Genomic DNA, 9,831 nt, shown 5'->3' with positions numbered 1-9,831 from the left:
CGCTGGGGAAATAGGTCTCCGTGGGGACCCATCCCCGTTTTTTATTTATATGTAAATATATAAATATTTGTAATATATATATTAAAAAAAAATTAATTGGGACAGGGACAAGGACGAGGTGGGGATACCCTCCCCGTCCCTGCCCCATCCCCGACCAGGGACTTGGTTATAATCCCCGTTTGACCCCCATCCCCGGTTTGGTCAGGGTGGGGACCCGACTCCACATGGATTTTTGCCAACCCTAGTTGTCATTGGAGGTGGTTGTTGAAGCCCGAAGTTGATCATTGGAGTTGTCACTGGATGTGGTTGTTGGAGCTCGGAGTTGGTCGTCGAAGTTGTCATCGGAGGTGAATGTCGAAGCGCAAAGTTGTTTGCCAGAGTTTTCAACGGAGGTGGTTGTCGGAGTCTGGAGTTGTTCGTTGGAGTTGTCATTGGAGGTGGTTATCGGAGCCCGGAGTTAGTTCTCGAAATGTGATAGCTATAATCGCCGACAGTGGTCGATTGGTGGAGCCATTGAGAACATTTGAAGAAAGAATAGTTGGATGAATTAGAATGAGTTGGTAAAATATATCAACTCAACTCCATCAACATTTAAAGTTGGTGTATTATACTAACTCAACTCATCTCATATTAATGAGCCAAACACCCCCTAGAAGTGGAAGTAATTTTTATAGGCTTAATTTTAATAATAAAAAAAATAATCTAAATGGGACCTAAATCTATAATTATAATTTAGAACTTTCTAAAAAAACAACTTTTTAATTCACGTGGGAAACATTAGATGCAATAATAATTAGGTTAAATAACCCTTAGTCACGATAGACTTTTTCTATTTGATCTCTGTCAAATTGTCCTCATAGTTTCAATAAATGTTTAAGATAATTTTAGAGGCAACCATCATAAATTGACCTAATGGTGATTTAATATCTTACGTAAGATCCAAACACTCATATATTAAATTAAAAATTAAAAAAAAAAACTTTAAAGACAAATTAATGTTAAAAACTTAATTAATTAGCTCTAAAAATACAACACATTGCGATATTGTTAATTTAATGTCAACTTTCTAAAGAAAATTAAAAAAAAAACAATAGTCTCCATCAGTCATGACTCTAAATTTTGAAAACATATTCAATTTGTGCTCTTTGCATAAAGATTATCTTTATTATTATTTAACCAATTTTGATAAAAAAAAATTAACTTCGAAAACAAATTTTAAGATGAATTAAACATACATAGACACAGTATACAAATTAAATTTAAACATGACCAAAAATATTTTCTCAGCTAACAAAGATTTCACCAATATTTATGGTTGTTTTCAAATATAGAAAAAAATAAACCAAAATATTTACAAATATAACAAAATATCACAGAATATCTGCAATAGACCATGATAGACTATTATCTATATCTATCTGTGTCATGAATCTATCGCAGATAGACTGATTTTTGCTATATTTATATTTCCAGTAATTTTGTCATTTATAACAATCTTCCTTATGTTTATTATAAACCTAAACCGTAAATAAAATGTTATTGTTAGTCATCATGTTGTAGACTTCCCACCTGTTCATTGAAGGACTTCTCTATTCTTAATTTCATGCCAGTCTGATATTAAATTTACAAACAATAATAATAACAAAGTAATTGTTTTAAATGACATTGAAAATATTTTTAAATATAATAAAATGTCACTATCTATCAATAATATATCTACCAGTGTCTATCACTGAAACATTATATCATATTTGTAAATAAGTTGACTCATTTCCTATATTTGAATACAACCCTAATAATAATAAGCGAAGAAGTGGAAATTTTTATCCATGTTTTCTTCTTTTATTGTGCACATTTCATAAACAAAAAAAGTACAGAAGTAGTTGTAGTTTAACACCACTTTGTTGAACTATAACAATCTTGGTCCAAAGTTTCTCTAAAGAAGCAAAAAATATAAGCATAATAAATGGAAGCAAAATCATCAAAATGGTAGCTTCTTAAATGGAGAAGAGAAGAATGGGGAATGGGAAGAGAAAAGCAAGATGCTTTGTATTTATTAATATGGCTGAAAATGTGAATCTGATACAACAATCCAAGCAATTTCCTATACAGGCAAATATTTTGTTTAACCCCAACAAACAAGGGAGAAAGGAAAAAAAAAAAAAAGAAAAAAGGATCAGAGTGCAAAAATTCCAGATATTTACAGATTAATAAAATTCCCCAAAATGTATTATTTACTTACCAATAATGATAATAATATCAGAGCCCCCTCCCCTCATCTAAAGAAAATCCCTCCAGCTTTGTTCCAACTCCATTCTTTCTGCAACGAAAAAAATGAAAGACCACATGGGGGAAAATAGTGCCTATTTGATAGAATAAGAGTGAGTACAAACCGACTCGAGCGCCTCCATGAACAAGGCCGAGAAGCTGGTCAAGGCCTGGAAAACCCCAGGCAATCCAGTTTGGAGATTGTTGAGTGTCATTGCTCTTGTCACTTCTACTGCTTTGGAATGCTTTATCTTCTCTTCTTCAACTCGTCTTTGGCACGCGATGAGCTCGATTTTTTTCTCGGCTAGAGGATCTCGAGCATCTAAAATATGCCCATGGTCTGGTCCAGTGTCTGGAAGTCCTATACCAACCATGGAGTAAGAGTTGTAAAACTTCTTCTCTAAGTTCATGATTGATGCAGATTTTTTCTCAAACTCCTTTGATGCTGATTCGGTGCGTTTTTTGATCTTCATCTCTTCATTCTGTTTTACAGATATCACATGAACAACATTAATGAAACTTTTGATCGCCTCGGAAGCAACTGTGTCGGGGACACGATCCAGAGCAAGCTTCCACTGATCACAAAATATCTCAGAAGGTTCTTTGTTGTCAAGTAAGCTGTCATTGTTAACTGGAATAAAGGAGAGTTTAAGCCAACCGTGGAGGGATCGGATAAAGTCGCGTTGGAACTTAATCAAGCGACAAAAACTGGAGTGCCAAGCTGTGACCATGGATTCAAGATCACGGGTTGCCTGACGATGCAATTCAGAAGTTGAGTCACCATGACTTGTTTGGTTAACAAGGCCTCGAACCTGTTGCACAATGTTGTTCTGGATGTCATGGTACTGGTGCATTGATCTCCACATGTACATTAGCCTGTATCATACAAATAAGAAAAATTAAGTCCAATTACAGTGTCCTGCTAAAATAGCCCAAACGCATAGTCGACATCACATGGAAGGATTCGTGTTTCCACAGAAAATAGAGACCTTGGCTTTCAAGTGAAAACCATTAGAACAAATAATACAAAAAGAAAAATCTGACAGTCATCTTATTTTGTATTGCAAGATAAAATTGTTCATGTATTTCATCAAATAATAAAATGAGGCGTTTATCAATTTTTGTAAGAAAATAGATGAAAACCAATGTTCTTCAATCCTTGATACCTCCTACACACACACACACACACAGCTCATCAATGCATATTTATAGGTTTCAAAATTGTAACAGATTCACTTAGCATCAGGTAGTTTGTATCTATAGCCAAAATCAGATTCTATACAAAATGCGTCACTCGGATTATTCTCTTTGTTATCTCTGAATTGTGAAGAAATGGAAACCACCAATCAATCACTCACTTCACGGAGTTTATCATACTACAAGCTGTAGTATGAAAATGTCAGTCGGACAACTATTTCTCAGTCTATGTCAATGATGTGAAAACATCTAAGGTCTAAATGTCTAACATTTCGCTAATGAATACGAATGTCACCATCTGAAAGGCACTACGTGAAACGAGAGTATGCATCCACACCCATATAACAGCCTTGAGAGAAGATGGCAGAGAATTGACCCCATCCTAAGCATATTTTGATGTTGCAACTTGATAGAGTATCCAAATGAGCCTCAAGTGTTATCCTTCTACACAATCTGAATTATTTTCTATAATCTAGGTTTCCATATATGACTGTCTCCTCGGTTCACATTTCAAGCACATCTACAGACCACAGAAGTAGGCTTTCACTGGAAGTAGGCCAAGTAACAGGGAGGACAGAAAAATGTGAATCTTGGAAATAAAACTTTAGGTCTTTTCTCAACCGGGTCGGTCGTCAGAAAATTGACAGAAGGCGGCTTGTAACAGATGAGATTAATAAATCTGGTATGGAAAGGAAATATACGAAAGAAGGTGAAGTTCTTTCTCTAGAATTGTCCTTCCAAACCTTTATATACTTCGGCATAGGTTGCAGAAAGAGTGCCCAAATTGAGCACTCTCCGAAGAAAGCCAACAAAATGTTTTGTTTCATTTCAGGAACAGCAACAATTGTTGTAGAATTTTGGTTCCTCTAAAAATCATTAAGACATTCCATTAGTCAATAGATAAATTGCAGCAGATGCATGGGTCTGTTGAATGACAAAAAACAGCTAAAGGAACCCTCGGAAAAACCTAGTAAAAGCACTGCTTCGAAAACCAGCAATGGTGAAAAATTAGAGAGTTTTCAATGACGAGGAAAGTAATTGGGACAATATAGTTGAAAAGGCTAGTGTTCCTCACACAAATAAGTTAGATCCATAAGATTCTAAACTTCCTAACTTTATTAGTCTTGGAAAGGAGAGATTGAGAATGGACAAATATAAGAGTTGACATCTAATGGACACACTCTTAAGATGAGTTTTATCTATCAGATTCAGAGGTATGAGGCCATATTAAGATTCAACTCCAGAGAAAACAACTCACAATGCAAAAGTAAGACACGAGACATTCCAGGATCACTCCAGTCGTTGCATCTATTGCACACTTAGGTGGGGGCTTTACAGATAAATTGACTATTTTCCTTTATTTCAACGAGCCGGATGACAAAATTCAGTCACTATACAAGCATTGCATTCCTTGACATTGTTAGACGGAGACCACCACAAAATAAAAGACATTATTCATGGAACAGTTGATCCCATTGCACAGCTTGAAACATATCACACTGTCCATGACGGATAGGGGCCAGTATGGGGATAGGGGCCACTGATACACAAACAAACAAACAAACGCACACGCCCGTGCACACACACGTAATAATGATACAAATAAATTGCAATGTCAAAAAGAAATCACAATATAACAAGAGCCTTTTGAGAGGGTTCTCTCTCACACAAATTATCCATAATGAATAATCCCAAAATATGACCTACCCAATAACATTAACTCCCCCTATTTATAACCAAGTTCCACCAAGCTAATTACCAAAATGCCTTCACTACTATCCTACTAATATTCCCAATATATCCCCTGTTACTATTCTCACACATTATCAGGTTAACATCAAGTAAACAATTATTATGACACAATCAGCACATTCAAAATAGTGCAGGGATAAGCGAGTGGCAATCATCGACTCATGCAAGGAAAAAGTCTCTTCTAAATGATGCAATTCAAGCTAATAGGACTAGTGAGCTAGGTAAAACTTCTTCTCTGTTTTTTTTTTTTTTTTTTTTTTTTTTTTTTTTTTTTTTTTTTTTTTTTGAAAAAGATAAGAAACAATTTCATAGATGGAATAAAATTATCCTATTGAAACTTCAAAATTATAAAACAAACTAGCCTGTTTTACTAAATCGTGTAGATATTTTAAATTAAAAAGACATAGTTATCCTAGTCTACCGCTGCCATCAAATTTGAAATTCAGAGATCGGAGAGATGTGCAAGTTGCATTCTCTTGTCAATATTATTGCTGCACAGTTCTCATCTCACAATTTTGCACCAAAACAATTGTCACAAAAACATGCTGAAGAGAGTGGAATTACCCATGGCAAAGTTCAACAAGCTGAGGAATAAGATCCGAATCTCTTAGACCAACTATGGCAGTAGAAGTTGTATTGACAGCTTGAGATGTGACAATAATTAGTGACTGCAGTCTAGTTATAGCAGCCTTCGTCTTATCTAACTTGCTTTCATCCTCCCCCTTGTACTCCTGACTTTGCAACGATGACAATTTCTTTTCATGTTCAATCTTCACACCTTCTCTAGCCTGAAAATATTTTTTATAGAACATATTAACCATCAAAAACACCAAACATTTATATAGTCTCTATACATAATTAAAATGTGAAACCAAGTAAGGATAAGAGGACTGTAATATTCAAGGGAGACTTTGAATGAATAACATCTATCCTTTTCTATCACACATTACGAGAGAGAGAGATAATGAATAGTCTAGGAGGCACATCCATAGTCACAATAAAATAAACTACTCTTATTCTTCCATTCTATCTTTGTGTTTCGAACTTTCGGACTTAAAGAAACATACTATACCATACATTCCACAGTGGACTAAATAGTGAGACATCAACACATCCCTTGCAGATTTGACTCCTCTCCGGCTCTCTCCTTATTTGTAATACTATATTATTATAAACCAAAACAACAATCTACAGTCTGATATTGCTTAAAGGCCTATTTGGAACGACTTTCTAAATGCTTTAAAAAATAATTTTAAGAGCAAGAAAAGTATTTTTAAACACTTAAAAATTCCTTAAATGACAAGAATTTTACAAAACAAAACAATGAAGCAAAATAAAAATAGAAGGAAGTTTAGCATGTAATAATAAAATGTAATATTTTGGGATTACCTCACAAACAAACTCATTTTATTTAATATAGTGCAGTTGGTATAAGACATACAAATAACTAATGATTCCGTAAAATAAAGTATAGTTTAATGGTTAGCTCCTAAAAAAAATTGGTTACTATAATAACTTCTAAATATCCAAACCCGCACACATATTCTCAAAACAAATATATTAAAAAAATGTTATCTATAGCAACGTGTCACTAATTTATTTCACTTAGCCAGCCGCCAACAAGGATAAAGCTTAGAAACAGTGAATTAGGCTGACCCATTTGTCAATAAGACAAAAATCAAAGGGCAATATGGTCATTAAAATAATTGCATCGAAAGTTATTTGTTATTCAGACAAGACGACGACGTCTCAAATTACGGAAATACCACACCCCTATAGTCAAATGGCGTCGCCACGGAGGGTATTATCGTCATAAAAGTAAAGACCCAGTGGCATTGACGTCATTTGGCAATCTCTGCTGTGGACTCACGCTAACATGTAGCAGAGACATTGCTGAGTCATATTTCTAAAAACACCTTTTTGAAAAATAAAATACTTTTTTCACATTAAATAGTAATTAATTATAATAAAAAGAAAAAGGAAAGTTAAAACTTTTTGACGAAACAAAAGTCTATCTAATCTTTTTTCTTTCTTACCTTCACCTCCTGGTAGAGCTTCTTCTCCCAAGCCAAAAGCCGGTCCAATGTCGAACAGAGGCTTTTTGAACCGCCCGGTTGGTCGAGGGAACCGGTGTCGAGCCGGTACTTGACCGACAATGGCGGTTTCGAGGTCCAGGTCGAGCTCAAGGTGCTCAACACGCTGCTCGAATGGTATACCGTCTCTGCAATTTGAACCAATCAAATTTCAATTCGAGTGATGGAAGAGAAAATCAAATATCAAATAAAGAATTTCAGTTGAAAATCAAAGAAATTAGGTTTCGTGTTTGGTTCCTGAGAAATTGCAAGAAACAATCGGGAGAGATGAGTTTTCAATTCACATGAAAATCTTCGTTAATGTGATCGGAAATCGCTGAATTGATCTATGAGAAGTCTTTGGATTACAACAATTTGATGCAGAATTGCAGTATTTTGATCCTTGAATGCGAAATTTCTAAGCAGTTTAAGAGGTGGAAAATGAAGATAACTTTGAACTTACTTTTTAGCTGCCGAAAGCTTTTGTCCAATTCTGCTTTACCAATCTCTAGCATCTTTGAAACTGAATCTCCTGCAACAGCCGCCTTCTCGAAGTTTTCTTTGAGAGCATCAACAATTTCCTTCAAATCTTTGTGCCTCACAACCATTCTCAGGTCGGAGATCTCACCGGTCCGGAAGCTTCCTGCGGAGGAACCTGCGTCGTCGAACTTCTCCATCTGCGTCGCGTATTTGGCTGGTGGAGGAGGAGTCACTGGTTCGGGCGCTACCGACTCTGTTCGGATCGAGGATTCGAAATTGGACCGAGTGTCAGCCTCTGATCTCAAATCGGCATCTGTACCGTCAATTTCATCAATGTCTGATGAGCTCGTGGTGCTGTAATGATCTCCCCAATCGCTGCATTGAACCTCTTCTCTCTCGGTCTCCGTGTCGTCGAGATGGTGCTTCTGTTGCTGGAATTGATGACCGTCGTCTTTTTTGCTCTCCGATTTCCTATGGAAGAAGGTGTACTCCGATTGCTCGGTTTCGTCATCGTAATCATGGTAATCGTTGTTTGGATGAGGCTTCGGTTGTATCTGAGTTTGAGATCGACTCTGGAAGAATTCAGAGGAAGGAGGAGATGGAGGATAAAAGCTCTCCCAGTTCCAGACAGAGGAAGCTTGAGAAGGAGTACTGGAGTAAGTGGAATTAGGATAAGCAGTGGGAAAAGAAGCAGAAAAGCTAGATTTCTCACTCCTTGGAGAAGAAGAAGGATCCGATTCCGAGAGAATATGAGGGAGCTTCGGCGTCTGTTTACGGCGGCGATGTTGCCGGTGGTGCGGAACAGAAGACGAAATACTCGACGCAGAGAGAATATGCGGAAGCTTGGAGCTCGCTATGGTGCGCGACGGAGAGGTAGAAAACGACGGCGGCGCCGGAGGAGGATGGAGAGAAGGCGACGGCGATGGAACATTCGGCGGGACGGAATTCGTACCGAAAACTCCCCGCCTCGGTGGCGGCGGCGGCGGCGTGTGTGATTGGGGAGGGTTTTGAGTGTTGTGAAGGAATACGGCGGGGGTTTGGTCGGAGACGGAGAGGGGTTCGCCGGCGGCGAAGGCACAGAGAGCGGAGCCGGTGAGGCGAAGAGAGCGACAGTAGTCGGCATGTGCGGCGGCCAAATGGTGGCGAGAATAGACGGCCTCTTTCATGAGACGGCGGCGCTCCTTGCACCGCCGTACAGTGTCTTCGTGGTCGAGCTTTGAAGCTGTACAGCCCATTGTCGACTTTAAGCGCCGAAGACGGCGGAGGTGTGTGGTGGTCGGCGGTGGGGTAGGAGAGTTTGAGTGTAGCTTTGTTGGAGAGTAGAGAGTGGGGAGTGAATGAATCTATGGGACTAATTTTCTACGCGATTCTTTCGCTCTTCCAGCGGCCATTTTGGGTCTCTCCCTTTCCTTTCCTTTCCTTTTTTCTCTTAAAAGAGATCAAATTTGGACCATTTTGTTTTGCAACTTGTGGGGGGAATATCTCCTCTTTTTTTTTTTTTTTCCCCTTATATATACATCTTCATTTTAAATTTGAATGTTGATTAAATTACAAATTTCGTCCACTAATTTAGAGAATTTTAAAATTTAATATCCATAATTTATAATAATTATCTGAAAAGCACAAGGAACAGGGACTAAATTTTAAATTTATCGAAATCAACCAAATTTATAATTTAACATGTGTTAAATTCTAGGCTTTTACATATTAATATTATTAAGATTATTAAGATTATTAAGATTGTTTTCAAATAAAATCAAATGAGCCAATTTATTTATAAATATAGTAAAATGTCACGATAATAGGTTACGATATATCACAATAAACATCTATCACATTTTATCGACATCTATCAGTATCAATTACAGATGTTTATCACGGTCTCTCGCAGTAATGATAGACAGTGACATTTTGTTATACTTAAAAAATATTTTCAACAGTTCTACCATCTAAAACAATTACTCTTATTATTATCATCTTTTTTTTCTCTTCATTTCTATTGCTTGGTAGATTATATATGTTTTGATCAGTTAGCTATATTTGAAGTCTACTATATAAAGTT

The 9,831-nt window shown here is 36.8% G+C and overlaps 1 protein-coding gene across 2 annotated transcripts; it reads right to left on the bottom strand.

Moving 5' to 3' along the window:
* Window positions 1–2,024: 2,024 nt before the first annotated feature.
* On the bottom strand, window positions 2,025–9,318 carry LOC120092930 (bZIP domain class transcription factor (DUF630 and DUF632)). 2 transcript variants are annotated; one of them, XR_005486223.2, is made up of 5 exons: window positions 7,753–9,318; window positions 7,254–7,438; window positions 5,782–6,005; window positions 2,243–3,144; window positions 2,025–2,104 (listed from the first exon to the last, which is right to left on the bottom strand). XR_005486223.2 is itself a non-coding variant. In XM_039051177.2 (4 exons), exons 1-4 carry the CDS (start codon window positions 9,002–9,004, stop codon window positions 2,364–2,366), a joined length of 2,442 nt encoding a protein of 813 aa, XP_038907105.1. In that variant the 5' UTR covers window positions 9,005–9,318; the 3' UTR covers window positions 2,025–2,363. The 2 variants fall into 2 exon arrangements, 1 of the variants encoding a protein (XP_038907105.1); XM_039051177.2 differs by having other exon boundaries at window positions 2,025–3,144.
* Between the last annotated feature and the right edge of the window lie 513 nt (window positions 9,319–9,831).

The sequence above is a fragment of the Benincasa hispida genome, chromosome 12, assembly GCF_027475165.1.
Source record: "Benincasa hispida cultivar pf3 chromosome 12, pf3_genome.v1.1, whole genome shotgun sequence".
Lineage (NCBI taxonomy): Eukaryota > Viridiplantae > Streptophyta > Magnoliopsida > Cucurbitales > Cucurbitaceae > Benincasa > Benincasa hispida.
Note: the sequence above shows the minus strand (reverse complement) of the source record. Positions and strands in the feature narration are given on the sequence as shown.